The sequence below is a fragment of the Myxine glutinosa genome, chromosome 1 (assembly GCF_964187855.1).
Source record: "Myxine glutinosa chromosome 1, kmMyxGlut1.1, whole genome shotgun sequence".
Taxonomy (NCBI): Eukaryota; Metazoa; Chordata; class Myxini; order Myxiniformes; family Myxinidae; genus Myxine; species Myxine glutinosa.
Window position 1 is genome coordinate 154,656,233 of NC_136261.1, and position 21,515 is coordinate 154,677,747.

At 43.2% G+C, this 21,515-nt stretch overlaps 1 protein-coding gene across 5 annotated transcripts in view; it reads right to left on the bottom strand.

Annotated features, from left to right (window-relative positions):
* Positions 1-15,896: 15,896 nt before the first annotated feature.
* The window catches only part of LOC137430050 (cyclic AMP-responsive element-binding protein 1), a 107,428-nt gene continuing 101,809 nt past the window's right edge, over positions 15,897-21,515 (bottom strand). For all 5 annotated transcript variants that reach the window (XM_068120566.2, XM_068120576.2, XM_068120550.2 and 2 more), the window contains exon 8: positions 15,897-19,613. In XM_068120566.2, the coding sequence (XP_067976667.1) occupies positions 19,469-19,613 (145 nt within the window). In that variant the 3' untranslated portion in view covers positions 15,897-19,468. The remainder of the gene's footprint in view (positions 19,614-21,515) is intronic.

Consider the following 21,515-nt stretch of genomic DNA (forward strand, 5'->3'; position numbering starts at 1 on the left):
CCTGATGGTGCTTTGCTTAGTCTGTCTCTGGAGTATTCCCCCTCCATGCCTTCCCTCACTTCAAATGGCACCATATGTGACTCTGCTCGTGAGAAGGCTGAATGCCTCAATTCTGTGTTTGTTGGCTTACTTGCAATCATCAGCAAGGTCATGGAATCCATCTTTGCAGTTGATTAGAAATTCTTCCTTTTCTCCAAAAACCTCATCTCAGATCATCAATTCAGATTCAGACCATGCTACTCTATCTTGGATATGCTGCTCCTACTCTCCCAATAATGTATGGGGGCCTTCAATGTCAGACATGAGATCGGGGCCGTCTCTCGAAACATCTTCAGCTTTCGATACAGTCTGACATCCCGCCTTGCTTTCAAATCGCTCTGCCTATGGCACCCAGGGCGAATTCCACAAATGGCTTCCCGACTTCCTCTCCTCTTATAGCCAACGTGTGGCTCTCAACAGAATCCTTTCATCATCTCTCCCTGTGAAGGCTGGAGAGCGCCAAGGCAGAGTTCTCGGTGTAGCCATATTCCCAATCTTCATTAACAGTCTCTCTGACACTATGAAAAATCTCCCTTATCTATTTACTGATGACTCCTCCCTCTGCCGTGACATCCCTCATCCTTCAGAAGGGCAAGCAGCAGCCTCTTCCCTCTCTTCAGATATTGACAAAATCATAAGCTGGTCAAACACTTGGAAGATGTCTTTCAATCCTGAGAAATCTCACACTCTCTCTCTGAAAGGACCATTTTTTTTTTGTATACAAGATCGAGGCTCGTGTAAGAGCTAACATTAATCACAAAAAGATGCAAATAACTTTATTGCAAAGACCATAATGCAAAGTCTCACATTTACTTTCCACCCATTTACTGGCCACTCTGCCATAAAGCCCAGATCGGTGGAGTGTTGCAGTGATGGTTGTCCTTCTGGAAGTTTCTCCCATCTCCACACAAGATCTCTGGAGCTCAGCCAGAGTGACCATCGGGTTCTTGGTCACCTCTCTTACCAAGGCCCTTCTCCCCCGATTGCTCAGTTTGGCCGGGTGGCCAGCTCGTGGAAGAGTCCTGGTTGTTCCAAACTTCTTCCATTTAAGAATTATGGAGACCACTGTGCTCTTGGGAACCTTCAATGCAGCAGAAATTTTTTTGTAGGCTTCCCCAGATCTGTGCCTCGACACAATCCTGTCTCTGAGCCCTGCAGGCAGTTCCTTCGACCTCATGGCTTCGTTTTTGCTCTGATATGCATTGTCAGCTGTGAGACCTTATATAGACAGGTGTGTGCCTTTCCATATCATGTCCCATCAATTGAATTTACCACAGGTGGACTCCAATCAAGGTGTAGAAACATCTCAAATATGATCAAGAGAAATGGGAGGCACCTGAGCTAAATTTCAAGTGTCATAGCAAAGGGTGTGAATACTTATGTCAATGTGATATTTCAGTTTTTTCTTTGTAATAAATTTGCAAAACTTTCTAAAATCCTGTTTTCTCTTTGATATTATGGGGTATTGAGAGTAGATTGATGAGGGAAAAAATGAATTTAAACGATTTCAGCAAAAGGCTGCAACATAACAAAATGTGAAAAAGTGAAGGGGTCTAAATACTTTCTGAATGCACTGTATATATATACATATATATATATATATTTCTGAGCATAAAGACTGGCCTGAATATCCTGAAAACATTTATTAGAATTGGAAGGTATATTCCATCAATATCAATGAATAAAGCGAATTTACCAAATGAGCAACAACGATGCGTTGGAATGGTTTTATATTTCAACAATAAGCTGATTATTATCTGATAATCAGGATGCAATTGCACGGATGTCTCCATATCTGTGGTATATTTTCCGACAGGGAAAAAGGTATTTGCCATACCAATGCCTCAGGTTTCACAAGCTGTAATAACAAGTTTATTTAGGGGAAGTCTCGGGGTCAAGGTCTTGTGAATGTATTGCAACAGCTGGGGACGAATTTGAGACAAGCAAGAGTTGAAAACGACAATATATATGGAAACAAAGTTTAAAATCGACATTAATAGCATTCAAAAAGCATGGAAGTATCAAGTTGTGTTTTTAGGTAGCTCATATAAGATTGAAGTGGTAGTATAATGATCAATGTGAAAAATGAATGAATGATCGTTTTAAGGCCATTTTCCCCGCTCGAGCGGGGGCCCCATGACAATCATGGTTCCCTGTTTGAGGCAATGTTTTTATGGCCGGATGCCGTTCCTGACGCCAATCCTTAGTCACCTCTTACGATGCACAGGGATACGGTGTACCTATTCTAAACCGGGGTACACACCGGGATCATTCATCCCAGCAAGCTGGTACTCAATTTGCCGACCTCGGAAGGATGACAGGCTGAGTCAACCCCCCTGGCGTTAATTCAGCGATCGACCGGGATTCAGAACCCAGGAGCCTCGGATCCCAAGCCAGCACCTTAACCGCTCGACCAACACCAGGCATAATGATAAGTGTGTATGACCTAATGTGGTTTGGCAGGAACAAGGTTGAGAGTGCAGGAGGGGGTAAGACCGGAATTGAGAAATGGGAGACTTTGTGCACTGCAAGCAGAAAAGGCTTTGATCTTGAGCCTCCTCATTTCAGATGAAGATAATTTTCAGAGCTTTAGTTTAAAAATCATCCAGAAATGTTGCGTGCTCAGCTCAAGAAAGGTTATGGCTGAAAGACTAAGGTCCAGTCACTTTGGTCAGGTAAAGGAAAGGGAAGGATACTGATGCTATTACCATTGAGCTTCATTCTTCTACATCATTCAAGCATTCAAGCATTCATTCATTCATTCATTCATTCAAGCACTCAAGCATTCAACAAGCATTCAAGCATTCATTCATTCAAGCATTCAAGCATTCAAGATTGATCTTCATAAAACGAAGTCTACAAGAACAAGACAATTTCTGACGAGTGCTTCACTTCCTAAACCCACAAGAGTAGGCTCATATCAGGAATGTGATGGAATACTCACTACTCACCTGGATAGAAGAATCCAAGACAATGTTTATTCGGAAGCTCAAAAGTTAGGAAGCTCGCCCGTCCAGGACAGAGTTTCCCACTGAATCAGCTAACACCATCTCAAATCACCATCCATTCGCTTTCCATCAATGAAACATGACTGCAATATGTACTGTCGACAACACACTGCAGAACCCCATCTCCCTGGTCCAACAATCCTTCCCAGATCAATGGCCTATACCATCAGGAAACGCAACAGTGGCTGGCTGGGACCAACACCTTCAACCACCACTTCAAGTCAGGTTAAACTACTTGCTGTCAGTATATGGTTGTTGTCTGGGCAGCAGATTGTACTCGCTAAACAAATTCATATTCCCAGGTTGTTTGTGAATCAATGGCGTCTACAGGATGATCCTTTCTATCCTCATAAATGACTGCATCATTGGGTAACCATTTCCCCTAAGCGCAAGGCACTAATATGTCTTTGCTGAAACCAGAAAAGTGCATCTTGTGTTTGACAAACAATCTCTAGATTAAACTCTGTGATGTGAAGTTAGACAAGTGCTGACTTATACCATTTGGTCCAAATGTTCTGACTTCATGAGGTTATTTGCCCTTCCTGGTATGCCAATGGTGGGGTAATGTAATTGTCTGGTTCATGGTTTCTCTAGTCTCTCTAACGGGCATCGTTTGATCACATATTGACATTGTCTCAGTTGAAGTCCATTCTTTTAATTCTGCACTACGAGCATCTAAACATGTGATGATTAGTTCCCAAATGGCAATATCCATCACACCCATGTGCTTCAGAATTGATTACCAAAAGCATTACTGCATATAGAATCTCTTCCATCTTCCTTTACCCCCACAAGAAACTGAGATAATGGATGATAAGAGTTCTGAGTACTGTTGAACACTTGCCAAGCAGTAGAGCTGCCATTGCTTTGGCACATTTCTTATTAATACATGTAAAGTGGTGCGACATTCCTCCCGACAGATTTCATGTTGCATCACTCGCACACTTATGAATGATGTTCATCAAGTTCTCAGAACGGGATTAAAATAGTCCTCCAAATGCCTACTTTTCATAATTTTGAATAAACACATTTAAGTATCTTACGATAATTCACCAAGTGTCTGTCAGTTCCGTCCGTCTGTTCCCAGGTACCGCAAAAACGGCTGAATTGATCGCAACGACATTTTGGGTGGGTATTCCTGGGACCCCCTGGAGTAAAATAGGCTATATTGTTTTCCCAATTTTCCCAAACACGATGGAATAATATTTACCAATATGAACAGTGATGTGACTTTTATTGAAATTCTACAAATACTGTTTAGATTTTGATGATTTGCGTGTGATATGATTTGACGGATGTTTATATAAATCGTTTAAAGGAAAAAAAGCCTTCAATTTCTGATATTTTACCTTTTCATTTGGTCTTCCCAATTGAAGCCCCGTCCGCAGGGTGGGTACTGTTGCTAGTGTATATAATTAATTAAACAAAAATATTTCCTAATAATATATATACTGTGCTGACAGAATAGCTTAGAGGTACATACACTCACTTCTAAGCTGTCCAGCCTGCTTGGTGTATCTGTCCAGCTATCTATGTGTCTGTTTCTATGTCTGTCTATCTTATCTATATATCTGTATGTGTCTATCTATCTATTGAACTGCCTGAATGCCCTTGTGTAATGTCTATGTAATGCAATTTTGTATTGTCTGTCTAGCTATCTATCTAATGTAAGAATGTGGGATTGATATAAGAATCCGCTTTTGCTTTTATGAGGGAGAGGGATGTAGATGTAGAACACTTGGAGCCTGCATGCCCTGCGTGGCGAGTACAACAAGCCCAGGGCACAGTTAGATTAGTGGCTGCTGTGGTGTGCATGTCAGGAAGCCTCAATGCGAGCTGGCCGTTGAGTACGTCAGGGACACCCCATTACGAGTGCTGCCTGCTTGAAGTTTCGCCTGCCGGAACGATCCACATTGGGTCGTGTTAGGTCTAGGACAAGCTACTGGGTCCAGTGAGGCAAGGCAAACACAAGGCGGGGGCGCAGTGACCCCGTGGAGTCCCTGGCCTGCCACAAGGCACCAACGCATTTACACCACATATTCCTGTCACCACCACCTTAGCACTTCATCACCCTCCTCATCATACCAACCTCCCCCACCCCACCCCACCCCACCATCTATATTAATTGGCCTGAACCATCCCCACCTGGCTGGGTGATTGATGAGGCGAGCAAGGAGTCGTTCCTATACTCCAGACTGCTTCTATTATTCTTTCTGTTCTTGCAGAAAAAAGGGATTTGGGTGGGTGGGGTTAACGAGGGTAGAAAACATCATGGCGTTGGATTGGGGATGATCCGCGATGGTGGTGAACACCTGTCTTAAAGACCTGGAGGGAAGGATAAGATTGAAGAGGATGTGAAAGTTGATTCCACAGGTTAGAAAAAAAAGAGGAACACATGAGTGGAGGTAATCAGTGATCCTGACCATGGACCATCTGAGCCCTGCAGAAACCTGGGGGAATATAGCTCATATTCTTTATTATATTGTTAAGCTTGTCAAGCCCTCATATTATATGGTGCCGACTTCCTTTCCTGTATTCTCACACTGCCTTCCCATCGCCTCCTCTCACACTACCTTCCCTTCTCTTCCTTCATGCTGCCTTCCCTTCCCCTCTCATGCTGCCTTCCCTTCCCCTCTCATGCTGCCTTCCCTTCCCCTCCTCTCATAATGCCTTCCCTTCCCCTCTCATGCTGCCTTCCCCTCTCATACTGCCTTCCCCTCTCCTCTCATGCTGCCTTCCCCTCCTCTCACGCCACCTTCCCTTCCTCTCATGCCACCTTCCCTTCCCCTCTCCGCCCATGCCACCTTCCCTTCCCCTCTCTGCCCACGCCACCTTCCCTTCCCCTCTCTGCCCACCCTCCCCATCTCCGCCCACCCTCCCCCTCTCTGCCCACCCTTCCCCTCTCCACTCACGCTGCCTTCCCATCTCCGCTCATGCTGTCTTCCCTCCCCCTCTCCTCATGCTGCCTTCCCTTCACCCTCCTCATTCTGCCTTCCCCTGCCCTCACGCTGCCTTTGCTTCCACTCCCCTCAAACTGCCTTTGCTTCCCCTCCCCTCAAACTGCCTTTGCTTCCCCTCCCCTCACACTACCTTCCCTTCCCCTGCACTCATTCTACCTTCACTTCCCTGCACTCACTCTACCTTCATTCCCCTCCATTCACGCTTCCCTCCTCCAAAAGCTACTAATTTCTCCACACCCAATACCCATGGACATCTACAGGCCGTGCCCGAGCGTCTCCAGGCAGTGTTTAGTATGACCTGTTTGAACGTGATGTTTTAACGTACCCCGCCTCATTCAATCCTGTACTAATGCTGGCAGAGGGTTCCATCTCCTCCTCCCTGCTTCCCCTCAAGTGCCCCTCACAAACGCAAGTCCAGAACACTCCCTTCCTCCTCCACATTTCCACTTCTCCTCCTTGCTCCCTTTGCCCCTCCCATCTCCCCTTTGACCCCCCTCCCCTCTTTCTCTCTTCCCCTACATCCTCCCCCTCCAACTCCACCATCCCCACCCTATATCCTTCCTTCTCCCATGCTCTCCCTCCCCCCTCTCAATATTCCCATCAGCAAAACGACCCTGTGTTGCCCGGCAATGCCGGGTACCTTTGCTCGTCGATATAATAATAAAAGGCAATGTGTCAGTGTGTCTCCTCCATAACTCCAAAACCATGAAATCTAGAAACACCAAACTTTGCATGCATACTAAGAGAACTCCAAAGGAGTGCATGAATGCAAAGTGGGTGTTTGGATAAATTTAAACCAAAATTTTGAAGATAATTAATGGCTTACCTTCATGAAGGGATTTATTCCTGATCTGCCCAACTTCACCTCGCAGGGGCATAGCTGCCATTTTGTTTAGTTTTTGGCCTATCAAAACATGTCTTGCCTAGGAAACACGATCTACTTTCACAGACTAATTAAAGTATATAATCAAAATTTGTGGTCGGGTTTGAGGATCGGATCTTGTGGATTAAATAAGCTGCGAAATCTGAAGTGAAATCTGGGAGAGTTAAGAAATTACCGATTCTTATAACTAAGTATATTTATGTAAGCAAAGCTGCCATCCCTCAGTCATCTTAATTCATACCTCCATAGGATAGGGTATCACTCTACTGAGACTTGCGATACTTGTGATTAATATTTGAAGTCTTTAATTTAAAAAGAAAAATTGTCTTTTTGATGGCATTTTGTATGTATTACGCGTGGTGTCCAGGGGTGTGTTAAGTTACCAAGCACGCTAGCTCGCGCTTGCCAAGCCAGCCGTTCCTCATCAACGATTTTGAATGGAGTGCTTGTTTGAGTGCTTGCCACTTGTCGAGTGCTCTATAAGAAACTACATCTATACCATGACTTATTTCAGCCATATTGATCAATTCGACCCTCAGGATCAGGGGGTGGGGGGGGGGGGGGAGGGTGGGGTGGGGAAGAGGGATGGAGGGGAAAGGGTGGGAGGCAGGACCCTGCATTGTGTGGCAAAGCCAGATACTTTTGCTCATTGATAATAATAAAAGGCAGTGTGTGTGTGTGTTTGTGTGTGTTCGTCTCCTCCAGAACTCCAAAACCATGAAACCTAGCGGCCCCAATCTTAGCATGCGTACTTATTGACGTCCATGGGATTGCATGAATGAAAACTGGGTGTTTGGGTGTGTTTTTGAAAATAATTTATGCCAATAGGCTTACCTTTAGTCAGCCTGCATTCAGGTCGCTCAGCTTAGGGTCTTAATTCTGCCATTTTGTCCGCTCAACTCAAATATGCCTTGCTTCAGAACAGGTCGGTCTCTGAACAATAAAGTTTCATATCTACGAATGGTAATATAGCTGAATTTTTTTATTCTTTTTTTTGTACACAAGATCAAGGCTCTTGTAAGAGCTAACATTAATCACAACAAAAAAAAAACTGACACATGAAACATATATAATAAAGGGAGCGGGAGACAAGATGGGGAGAGAGAGGGAAGCACACAAGAACAACAGAAGAGAACAGAGACATCGGGAGATCTGTGGGAGGGAGAGGGCTTGGGGGGAGGAGGCACGGGAAGGGGGGTTGTGGGGGAGTTGGAGAGGTATAAAACACATGGACACTGCTAGGACTTCCAGGAAAGAAGTCGGTATTTTAAAAAAGTGGATCTGGAGTGAATTAACGAGGGTAGAAAATATCAAGGGTTTGGATAGGGGAAGATAAAAGATGGTGGTGAACAGCTGTTTTAAAGACCTGGAGGGAGGAGTGGGATTGAAGAGAGTGAGGAAGTTTGTTCCAGAGGTGGGAGAAAAGAGGAATGAAAGAGTGAAGGTGAGCAGAGAGTCTTGATTTTGGCAGTTTCAACATAAGAGGGTTGATGGCAGATCTTGTGTGACCTGCAGGAATATTTGGGGGACAGAACACAGACAGAGCTGGGGGAGCTAGGCCGGAGAGGAGTCGGTAGAAGACAGAAAGACCACCAACCTGCCTGCGATGAGTGAGTGAAAGCCCCTCGGATTTAGCTTCATCGTGGGAGATTCCAATGATTCTGAAAGCTTTGGTTTCAACAGCGTGAAGCCGAGCTCGGTGTGAGGAAGGAGCACCAGCCCAGAGGGGAGAACAGTACTACATTGAGCTGCAGATGAAAGCCTTGTATGTGATGAGGAGCTCAGGTGTGCCAAGGAAGTACTTCGCACGAAGGAGGATGCCCAGTCGACGACTGACTTTGGAGGCTAGCTTGGAATTGTGGTTTTCCCAGGAAAGATCATGGCAGATAGTGAGCCCCAAAAGCTTGAGTGACAGAAGTTCTTGGAGAGGATTGTTCCGAATGTAGATGGGAGGGTTGTCCAGTCGGTCTTTCCGGAGAGACATAGTGAGAGTGTGAGATTTGTCAGGATTGAAAGACATGTTCCACTTGTTTGACCAGTTTGTAATTTTGTCCAGGTCTGCAGAGAGTGAGGAGGCTGCAGACTGCCGATCTGAGGGTTGAGATATGGGGCAGCAGAGAGTGGATTTATCAGCAAAGAGATAGAGAGGATTTTCACAGAGAGTCAGAGAGATCATTGATGAAGACCAGAAAAAGCACAGGGCCTAGAACAATGCCTTGAGAAACGCCAGCCTGAACAAGAAGGGGAGCTGATAGAATTCCATTCAGGGCCACACGTTGACTGCAACCGGTGAGGAAGTCCGCAAGCCATGCGTGGAGGTTTCCATGGATACCATAAGATGAGACTTTGGTGAGTAGGGCGGGGTGCCAGACCGTATCGAAGGCACGTGATATGTCAAGGGAGACGGTTCTGATTTCCTGTTTGGCATTGAGGACCTCCATCCATTGTTGAGACAGCAGAAGCAACATGTCCAGAGTCGAATGACCTGGTCTGAATCCAAATTGATGATCCGAGATCAAGCCATTGGAGTGGAGGAAGGATTTGATGTCAGAAGCAATGATGGATTCCATGACTTTGCTGATTATTGGGAGCAGGCTGATTGGTCTGTAGTTGCAAGGATCTGTTTTTGCATCTTTTTTGTGTAAAGCGGTGATGTTGGCTGATTTCCAAGATGCTGGCAGATGACCTTGAGCAAAAGAGAGGGTGAAGTGAACATAGAGAGGGTGTGATAAAGCGGCAGAGCAGGATTTTTGGACCCGTGGGCTGATGCCGTCTGGTCAGTTGCAGAATCAGAGTCGAGGTTTGACAGAAACTTCTCCACCTTGTCAGGCGAGAAGGACACAGAGTCCAGGAGCAGCTGGGTTCGACTGGGTAAGGTGGGTACAGAGAGGGATGGGTTAGGGACACAAGATTTTGAGGCAAGCCCAGAGTTGAGGCCTGAACCAAATTTCAAAATTTTAACTCCGGACTTGACCTCAGCAGCAATTCCGACCATTAAAAAAGTAATCATTTGTCTAATTCGAGCATTGTGGGACACTCCATCCCAGGCATCTCAACAGTATTGTTGGAGCGCTTAAGCTGCTTGATGATCACTCTACAAGCAGCTTGGTAATAGAACACCCTGCTAGATGGAACACCCCTGCTGCTCCCTCCTCTGATTGAGTCTATTTTATTTACTTCCTTCCTTTAAGACCCGAAAGACACTTAAGACCCTGATAACCCTTTAGACCCCAAACACCATTTCGACCTGGAAGACCTTTAAGATCCCATAGACCCTTTAAGACTCCTTCCTTAACCGGCATCGCCTTAACTCACCTCTTAAATAAACCCAAACCAGCATCATCTCAACTCACCATTTTAAATAACATGGGTAACCTTGCTAGTGAGCAATAAGATTGTAGAGTGCTCACCAAGTAGCTTAAGCACCCAAGCAAGCACTCCAAAACAGTTGAGGAATGCCTGGCTTGGCCAGCGATTGGTGATTCATCCTTTGAAGATCAGGATTTTGGATTATGAGCGCTTGGAGTTCGCTCGTCCCGTCGTTGCTGTCATCATTGTAATTCTCCCAATTATTTTGCCTTCATAACTCAGAGATTTCGCCACATAGTACCCAGGCTTAGATGCGGAAGCCTTCACTGGGATCCTGTTGGTTAATTTGTTGTGGTAATCTATACATACATGAATAGAATACATCAAAAATACAATGCCAGAGGTTTACCTTCAAACAGAGGTCTTTCAAAGAGGAATTAAAGTGGGAATTGTCGTAATTCAATTCAAAAATATATCAAGTCACAGGCACATAGGGGAGTGTTTGAAGAATAAGTCAGAATCTCCGTAATGTTTTCTGAGTTTGCATAAATACATTCTCTTGAGTTTGAAGAAGATCTGTGCAGTGTATGTTGCCAATGTTCAAGTTGTTTCTCTGGAAGAAGAAGAATTATCATGGCTGAGTTTCTCTGTAATGCTTTTCGAGTTTGAAGAAGAAGGATTATCAGAAGCACATCGTTTCTCTGTCATGTTTTCCGAGTTTGATTAAAAAGTTTGTTGTTGAGTTTGAAATTCACAGCTCAAACCAACATGCTGGAACTCCAACACGAGGTTGATGGACGTAATTTTTACAAGTGTATATTCATGTGGAAGTGCCAAGTCGTATAATGAAAGCAGATCACACAAAAAGGGAGAAAATGAAATAGCACAACAAAGCCTTCGTTTGTCGATATATGTACTTTTTACTTTTTAAGGGGTCTAATCTCCCAAGCTTGTATAAAAGCACATTAAGGGTTTTCGGGGTCTTTAGAGGCTGAGGTGGTGGATTAAAATACCCTTAGGACAATCCCTGGGTCGGACTTGGTCTGTGTGCCAAATTTGGTGGTTGTCGGCCAGCGGGCTTTAAAAAAATGCGAACAGACAGACATCCGATTAATTTTATTTATTAGTTTAGTGGGGAACCTGTGGGAAACCCATGGGCAGAGACGTGTATGCCATTTGGGCATCTTGAGTTAGATGCTGCCGAAGAGTTTTACAAAATGAGTAAAAACCTCACTCTCCTCTACCCACCTCACTCATCTTCTTTCCCCACCGCTCATTCCTCCTCTCCTCCCTATTACTGTTCCCCCCCCCCCCCCCCTCACCCTTCTCTCACCTCTCCCCCTTTTTCCTCCCTCCTCCCTTTGTGTGTGCATGTACAGTCACGTGAAAAAGTAAGTACACCCCATGTAAAGTTTTGAATTTTCCAACATATTTCAACATACAGCTATTTGATCTCCATTTCAACAATATTGAAAGATAAAGGTGATATAATATAACAAATATCATGAAACATTTACATTTTGTAGTCCATTGTATAATTTAAATAAACATAAATGCAAATTTTGCATGTGGAAAAAGTAAGTACACCCCTACATTTATCACTACTTCAAATACCTAAAATTAGAATCAGGTGCACCAGCTCAGGTGTAAATGATTAGAACATCGTTAGAGAGGATCTTGGAGGAACCTGTCTTATTTAAACCTCAGACATTTAGTTTGGTTTGCTCTTTGTTGTTGAAGTGTGCGGCGTCACCATGCCTAGATCAAAAGAGCTCTCTGAGGCCTTCAGAAAGAAGGTTATAGATGCCTACGAGTCTGGGAAGGGATTAAAAAAGATCTCCAAACAATTTGAAATCAATCATTCGACTGTCCCGTAAGATCATCTACAAGTGAAGATTCCAAACAACTGCCAACTTGTTCAGGCCAGGCCGCCCCAGCAAGTTCAACCCGAGAGCCGACCGCAAGATGCTGAAAGAAGTCTCTCTAAGAACCCCAGAATGTCATCACGGGATCTACAGGTAGCTCTTGCCACTGTTGATGTCAAAGTGCACGAGTCTACCATTATAAAGAGGCTGCACAAATTTGATCTACATGGGAGGTGTGCCAGGAGGAAACCTTTGCTGTCCAGAAAGAACATCAGGGCAAAACTAAAGTTTGCCAATGAACACCTCGGCAAAGACCAGCACTTCTGGAACAATGTGCTCTGGACAGATGAGTCAAAGGTAAAGCTATTTGGCCACAGTACCAGAAGACATGTTTGGCAAAAACCAAAGACAGCATTTGACCACAAGAACCTGATACCAACTGTAAAGCATGGTGGTGGAAATATTATGGTTTGGGGCAGCTTTGCTGCATCAGGGCCTGGGCAGCTCACCATCATAGAATCCACTATGAATTCTTCATTGTACCAGAGGGTGCTTGAGGATAATGTGAGGCCATCTGTAGGAAAGTTGAAGCTCAACTGAAGGTGGACCTTGCAACATGACAATGACCCTAAACATACCAATAAATCCACCAAGGAATTGGCTGAAAAGAAAGAAATGGAGGGTTCTGGAATGGCCAAGTCAAAGCCCGGATCTAAATCCCGTTGAGATGTTGTGGGGGGATTTGAAACGAGCTGTGCATGCAAGAAACCCCTCAAACATCGCACAGCTGAAAGAATTCTGCATGGAAGAGTGCGCAAAAAATTCTCCAAGTCGATGTCAGAGACTGGTAGACAGTTATAAGAAACGCCTACTTGAGGTTGTTTCTGCCAAAGAGGGCAATACCACCTATTAGAGCCAAGGGTGTACTTACTTTTTCCACATGCGAAATTTGCATTTATGTTTATTTAAATTATACAATGGACTACAAAATGTAAATGTTTCATGATATTTGTTATATTATATCACCTTTATCTATCAATATTGTTGAAATGAAGATCAAATAGCTGTATGTTGAAATATGTTGAAAAAGTCAAAACTTTACATGGGGTGTACTTACTTTTTCACGTGACTGTATATAAACATACATATACATGTGGGGTGGGGGAGGGGGATGGGGGTTAAGGATGGTGGTGGGACACAAGTGACAGAAAGGCAGAAAGTGGAGCAGTATTGAAGGTATGGAAGTAATATTTCAAGGTGCTGTTGAACTGGGGTGGAAACAAAGGCAAATTGGGGAGGAAGCAACGTCAAGCTGGAGCTTCTGTGTTTTGCAAAGGAGAAAGTGGAATTAGTGGAGGTCACGGAGGAGGAGGTGCGGACAGCAGAGGATGAAAAAGGGAACAACACAAGGCATTTCTGAGGTGTGTAAAGAGATGTCAATTGCAGTAGGAAAAGTCTTAGTCAGTTAAACGAAGAGGCTGTTGAATGTATGTACGAGAGAGAGTGTGATTCAGGAATATTGGATGGCAGGGCTAATTGTGCCAAAATGGAAGAGGAAGGGCGATGTTCAAGATCCAGGGAATTACATAGGCATTGCACTCTGAAATCATGCATGAAGGCACTGGAGGGGATATTGGATGGGAGGACATGAGGAAGAGTGTGGAGATGGACATCGGCAAAGAGCAACAGGGGTTTAAAACGGGTAAGGGGTGGCAGATGGAATGTTCATGCTGCGAAAGCTAGTAGAGAAGAGGCTGGAAGTGCAATGTGAAATGGCATATTGGGATTTGCAGACCTGGAGAAGGCCTACTACACTGTCCTGAGAGAGATGGTGATGGCGACACTGAGATGGAAGGCAGTGCCATAAGTAGAAGTTAGGTTGGTGGAAGGGATGTACAAGGGAACAAGGGAAGATTATTGGCTGGTCCTAGGATATCAGAGGAGTTCAGAGTGAACATCTGTTTGAGGTAGGGAATCTCTCTCAGCCCACTCATGTTTATCATGGCGATGGAGATGGCAAGCAGGGGGGTAAAAATAAACAGCATTCTGTCAAGATGTTGTACGCGGACTATCTGGCTGATGTGGCGGACAGCAAGCAAAATATGCAGGATGCCGGGGGGAGTGTAAAGAGGCATTCAGGAAGCACTGACCGAAGAGGAATATGGAGAAGACTGAGGTGATGTGGGTTGGGCAACAGCAGAGAAGAGTAATTAATATTAGGTCGGTTAGATTGGAAGGATATCAGACAGGGAAATAGGTTTCAGTATCTGAGGTGTGGGGGGAGGGGGGGGGGTACAGTGGCCGGGGCTGTTGGTTGGAGGCAGAGGTGTGGAGGAGGATTCAGGTGGGTGCAGATGTATGGATGAGGTTGGAGGGATTGATGGCAGACAGAAAAAATATCAAGAAAAATGAAAGAGAAAGTTCTAGTGTCTTGTGTAACACCAGCCTAACTTTACGGTCTAGAGAGGGTGGCACTGACAGAGAGACAACAAAGGTTGCAAGTCTGTGAGAACAACTGGGTCAGGAGGATTTTGAGAGTGAAGAGGGTGGATAGAAGGACTATGGATGAACTGAGGGAGGAGATTTGTGTGCAGATAAGCTTCATGAGGAGAGTGGTAAGAAGCCAGCGGAAGTGAGCTGGTCATGTGGTGCAGATGGGGGAAGAGAGAATGGCAAAGAGAGTGGATAGGTTGAGAGAGCAAGGTAGGAGGAAAAGAGGTAGACCACGGTTGAGATGGGTAGATTGGGTGAGGGATATCAATAAGGTGAGAGTGGTTGGAGAGTGGAGAGTGATAGCTGTGGACAGGGAAGTGGAGGAGTATTGTGTTCAAGGCAGGACAGAAGATTGCCACCTCTGGACTTCACCCCTTATTAAGGGAAGAGAAGAAGAAATGCATTCAAAAGCATGGCAATGCAGCGTGTCTAATGACAAATAACCCAAGTAGGTTCGATAGCAGAGAGGATGGTGATCAGATTCAGTAAAGCCGAGATTAGGCAAAATATTGGCAGGAGTTTACCATTAATGGAAATCTATGGTGCTAGGGACAGCTAAAAATAATGTAAATTGGGATGAATGTCATCTTTGAGATTGTGACACTGCAGAAGGATCTGGGGATAGTGACAGATAATGGGGGTAAGCAGACAGAGCAGTGCCAGGCAGCTATAGGTAAAGCTAAAAGGGTGTTAGGTCGTATCCATGGAGGGATAAATTATCAACCAAAACAGGTAGTGTTATTTCTGTGTAGAAATTTATTGAGGCCTCATCGAGAACATTGTATAGCTTTGGTCACCACATCTGAGGAAGGACATAGTTGCTAAAGAAAAGTGTCAGCATAAAGGGAGTAGGTTGATTTCTGGGCTAACTACTGTACTCGACGAAGCCATGACGAACGGCTTGAGGAGACGGGACATTTTACATTATAAAGGAGGTGATTACGAGGGGATCTGATAGATGTTTAAGATAATGAAAGTTATAGACAGAATAATTTCAGAAGAGTTTTTTCTGCAGAATTGACAATGACAGGACCAGCTTTAGAATGAATAAAAGGAAAGAAATAACGGTAGTAAGGCAGAGGTTGTTCGTTAATGTATGGAAGAGTCTTCCTGGAAAGGTAGTGGCAATAGAGACAGTAGACAAGCTTAAATTTGAATAATGGCAATATTGTCGGTAGCTTATGATAAGTGAGGGTATAAATGTGTTGTGATACGTGTGAGAGGGTCTCATCAAAAAGCACCAATTGTCATGATTTTTAGAGGAAGACTATGATGCGATTCAAAGCACTGAACTACAAAACAATGAACTGAACTGAAGTAAAAAAAAAAAAAAAAAAAAGTCTTTCCATGTCCGTTTACTGTAGCGAACAGAAAATCGAAAGCTTCAAAAGACCAAGCAACAATATGCATTTCATTAAATGTACAATATCGTGGGAAATGGATGAGGTGGGTCCTCATACCAAACATAGGGTCTTTTTTTAAAGTCTCTTTTACAGGAAAATTAAAAAAAACGTTTACAAAACTCAACTCTTGTATACAGTTTAAAAGAGGGTTGAGAACATGGCCGTGACATTCTGGTCCATATCATACAAAACAATGATGTTTGCAGCTAGCTCATTGCAAGAAGAGAAACACAATCAACAAATGAACACGATCCAAAATATGCACGAGAGATAACAAAAACTGCAACACAAGTAAATGAATCGGAAACCCTGTCAACAACTCGAACAAAGTTAAAATAGCAACTTACCTGTTCGGACAATGACCATTTTCTTGATGGAGAAAGTAATTACGAGGAAGATCAAAGCATGTCAATCTGCATATTCTGGTCAATTACTGGTTTGGAAAAAAAATGAGGATTTAAACCAAAAGATCAGTTTCTGCTCTAACTTGATATCTTAAGATGAGAAAATGAGCTTCAGTCATGTGAAAAACTAAGTACACCCCATGTAAAGTTTTGACTTTTTCAACATATTTCAACATACAGCTATTTGATCTTGATTTCAACAATATTGATAGATAAAGGTGATATAATATAACAAATATCATGAAACATTTACATATTGTAGTCCATTGTATAATTTAAATAAACATCAATGCAAATTTCGCATGTGGAAAAAGTAAGTACACCCTTGGCTCTAATAGGTGGTATTGCCCCCTTTGGCAGAAACAACCTCAAGTAGGCATTTCTTATAACTGTCTACCAGTCTCTGACATCGACTGGGAGAAATTTTTGCCCACTCCTCCATGCAGAATTCTTTCAGCTGTGCGATGTTTGAGGGGTTTCTTGCATCACAGCTCGTTTCAAATCCCCCCACAACATCTCGATGGGATTGAGATCTGGGCTTTGACTTGGCCATTCCAGAACCCTCCATTTCTTTCTTTTCAGTCATTCTTGGTGGATGTACTGGTATGTTTAGGGTCATTGTCATGTTGCAAGGTCCACCTTCGGTTGAGCTTCAACTTTCCGACAGATGGCCTCACATTATTCTCAAGCACCCTCTGGTACAATGAAGAATTCATAGTGGATTCTATGATGGTGAGCTGCCCAGGCCATGATGCAGCAAAGCTGCCCCAAACCATAATATTTCCACCACCATGCTTTACAGTTGGTATCAGGTTCTTGTGGTCAAATGCTGTCTTTGGTTTTCGCCAAACATGTCTTCTGGTACTGTGGCCAAATAGCTCTACCTTTGACTCATCTGTCCAGAGCACATTGTTCCAGAAGTTCTGGTCTTTGCCTATGTGTTCATTGGCAAACTTTAGTCTTGCCCTGATGTTCTTTCTGGACAGCAAAGGTTTCCTCCTGGCACACCTCCCATGTAGATCGAATTTGTGCAGCCTCTTTCTAATGGTAGACTCGTGCACTTTGACATCAACAGTGGCAAGAGCTACCTGTAGGTCCCGTGATGACATTCTGGGGTTCTTAGAGACTTCTTTCAGCATCTTGCGGTCTGCTCTCAGGCTGAACATGCTGGGGCGGCCTGGCCTGAACAAGTTGGCAGTTGTTTGAAATCTTCTCCACTTGCAGATGATCTTCCGGACAGTCGAATGATTGATTTCAAATTGTTTGGAGATCTTTTCAAATCCCTTCCCAGACTCGTAGGCATCTATAACCTTCTTTCTGAAGGCCTCAGAGAGCTCTTTTGATCTAGGCATTGTGACGCCGCACACTTCAACAACAAAGAGCAAACCAAACTAAACGTCTGAGGTTTAAATAAGACAGGTTTCTCCAAGATCCTCTCTAACGATGTTCCAATCATTTGCACCTGAGCTGGTGCACCTGATTCTAATTTTAGGTATTTGAAGTAGTGATAAATGTAGGGGTGTACTTACTTTTTCCACATGCAAAATTTGCATTTATGTTTATTTAAATTATACAATGGACTACAAAATGTAAATGTTTCATGATATTTGTTATATTATATCACCTTTATCTATCAATATTGTTGAAATGAAGATCAAATAGCTGTATGTTGAAATATGTTGAAAAAGTCAAAACTTTACATGGGGTGTACTTACTTTTTCACATGACTGTATGTATAGACACTATATTGCAATTCGTTATATTTTACAAGCACGCTTCTCTCCCAATCAATACGCATACAATTTGGCTGGGAGTTTATGGTAATTAAAATACAAAAATGCTCATTCATAAAAAGTTAACTGGGTGCCAGCAAGTGGAGCAGTGCTGTGATGTAACGATGACTAAAATAGGAAGAATTTTAAGCGCTGCCACTTAATTCATCCTCACACACATATCTTTTGGACTATGAAGTGCAGACATTGGTAGAACGTACTACCATCCCTTAGGTACAAGAAACTGTCTAAGCTACACTAAATGACAGCCATTTCATCACATGTACAAACCAGCAGGGAAGTGTTCGTGTTTGGAAAAAAGAAGAAGAAGAAGAATAAACTTTCCCCATCGTGTTATGTATGCAGTTACCAGCCCCATAACTCACTTTTTATCTTTATCTCGTTACCTCTTTCTCTCTGCACATTTGTATGCATTTAAAACGACCAGTTGTTATATTTGAGTACAATGGGGGCCGATTTCTGAGCTCCCTCATTCTTTTTTTTCCTCTCTCTTCACAAAAAGACAATGTACCTCCTTTGTTCAGACTGCACAGACACTCCTTTGGGACACCGCGAGGCCTGGCGCAACGTCGAGGATATTTGCCCAATTCGGCTTTAATACCAGAAACCTATCTTGAAAAGGGTAGGGCTCCTTCAATGGTGAATACATTACTTCATTTAGCCTTCCCTTCAAAACTGCATTGCACCATAACGATCTATACTTATATATAATAGTCACATGAAAAAATGCCTTGAGAAACGGATATTATTTTTAGTCTTTGTTTTTGTACAATTTTTATTTTGTATTAAAGTGGCTACAAATGTCTTTATCTCCCTCTCTCTCTCTCTCTTTGCTGTGGTACCCACCTACCAACCCTCTCTTACTTTGAATTTGCAACTTGAACTCCACACGTATCTATCAAATCGCTTTCCTTCATTTGTCTTTTGTATGTTCCATTCCCCCTCTCCTCATATGCCCCAGTTCTTTGCTACATGCTGCGCCAAACAGGTCCTTCTCCAAATCTTCATTCAAAAGTCCATCTTCATCATCACCGATGATGAGTGACACATATTTCAGGGTGAGAAAGTGCCCAAATATAAATGAAGGGATAGTTGCATATTTCACTCACCTGCAGGTTCCAGTGAACGTACAACATAAAAACCTGCGAGAGCACAAGAAAGATGGAGGTCCTGTGAGAGCAGGAAGAGTAAGGGGGATTCCATGCAGCTTTTTGACCACTCTCCATTCAGAGCAGGGACTGTTCAAGGCTGGCAGGAACCAAGCTCTGCAATCAGTTTGCTGCACACAACTGGCAGCCAAACCTTTGTACATTAGTCTGCCTTTGGGCAGTAGAGGTCCTTGAGAGCCTTTAGTTCTTCAATCAAAGTCTTATTCTGGTTCTCCAACACAGCAACCCGGTTCTCCAAGCACTTCACGTACTCCTTTTTCTTACGGCGACACTCACGAGCTGCCTCCCTGCACATCAATGAAATAGATAAATTGCATCTTGTCTTTCTGAACAAAAGCTGAGATTAAATTAGCGACAGACAAGCAAATATTAATGACAGCAACAAGTCATGTGACTTCTATCCCTGTCTTACTATTTCGGTGCAAGTGGTTAAGGTAGCGTTTTATATTGTCGCAGTCAAGTGGGCGCATGGTGATTTATACCTGTGTAAATAACTACTGTATCAGTGTGTTGGTTCCTTGTCCTTTCAAACCCTCTTTTTTGTAATAATCCCGGTTTTCTCACCATTGGCATATTGGCTTGATGTGTGGTTCGGATTTGGGATATTATTAGTAGGTCATCTCATCTTGATTCTCAAAGAGATGAGAACTTGTAAAATGGGTTGTGATGTCTGTCCATCTGGTCATCCATCCATCCGTCCATCCGTTAACTTTTTGCTATTTTTGCTACTCTTCCTTTATCACCCCTCTGATTGTTCTGAAACTTGACACATGAATACAAGAGAGTAGCCCGCACAATTGCTCTGGCTTCGATGTTTCAATTTCAGATTATGGGCGCACCCGGGGGACGAGGGGGGATTTCCGTCCAAAATTCGGATCCCTACTTGTCCCTTATTAGTCCCCTACTGGTGTACACCGTATAGTACAGCGGATAAGCTCTCATATTTTAACAAATTGTGCATTTTTTGAGAAAAGCATGAAATTTCTAGCATAGTTAGTATATACCATAAGGTTTATTTTCAGATGTGGAGGGAAGTCAGATTTGACCTCTGAGGACCGTGAGAGGTCAAATCCAAAATGGCCGCCAGTCCACCAGGTCTAATGTTCTAACGCGCTTAATTTTGGAACCAAACAGTGTAGAAAAACATTATAGGTGTCATTTCCAATTAAATTGGGGATGCCCATTCATTTGGTGATACTTTTGAGATCGCCAGAACTCAAGGACACGCATTTAGGTCAAGGTCAAATTACGTTAAATATCTATTTTTATGATACTGCAGTTGGAACTGCTTTTGGAAAAAGTTCATTTGAACTTTTAAAACTTTATTTTTTCAGGTACAGGGATAGGTACAGAACACCCAAAGACCAGAAATGATGAAAAAAAGTGTTTACACTGCAAGGAATGATGCAATAACCTCTGAAAAAATAACTGTAGTTAACCAAGTATGTCCACAAACGCTTACATTAAATCAAGTGCAATGATGAAAATTGGTAATTATCAAAATCTAACAGTCTCCAGAACAGAAGCACAGTGCAGTGCACTTGAGTGCAGCTTTGGCACACTTGCAGCGTCCAGTGCACCCTTTCTTGCAGCCACAGTCGATCAATTCATGGCACGATTTTGATGCTTCAGGAAGAGTGGTCCAAAGAGGCTGCCACCTAGTTGTCTCCTTTGTCCAGCCCCAGTCAGATGGGTAGTCAGGTTCACTATGTTTTTTCGTTCAAAATTTTGGTAGATTAGCAAAACTATACATTTTTGGAATATTCAGAGCATGAGGAATCCAAAAATTAATGTTTACATTTGCGTAGACACCTTTGCGAAAATGACACTCAGGACAGTGATGAAGATCTGTAAAAGCATATTCCTGAACGGTATAGACCTCGTAGATCCTGTGTATAGGACTTATAGTTCAATCTGATACTACCTATAACTTCCTATAACAACCTATAACTTCAAAGGACTTGCAATATCATGTATTATGTAATACAGTTATATCACAAATATAAAGACAATGGTTTTCAATTACCTTTGTTTGTTGCTTTTCTATAATCCTGAGCACTATTTTGAGGCCTTTATTGGATTCCTTGACCCAGAAAACATAGGATTAGCATATTTAATTAAGTCTCTAGGTTGACTAGAAGCCGAGATCGCGCAAAATATGTATTTTATGGCGGCCATTTTCAAAATCC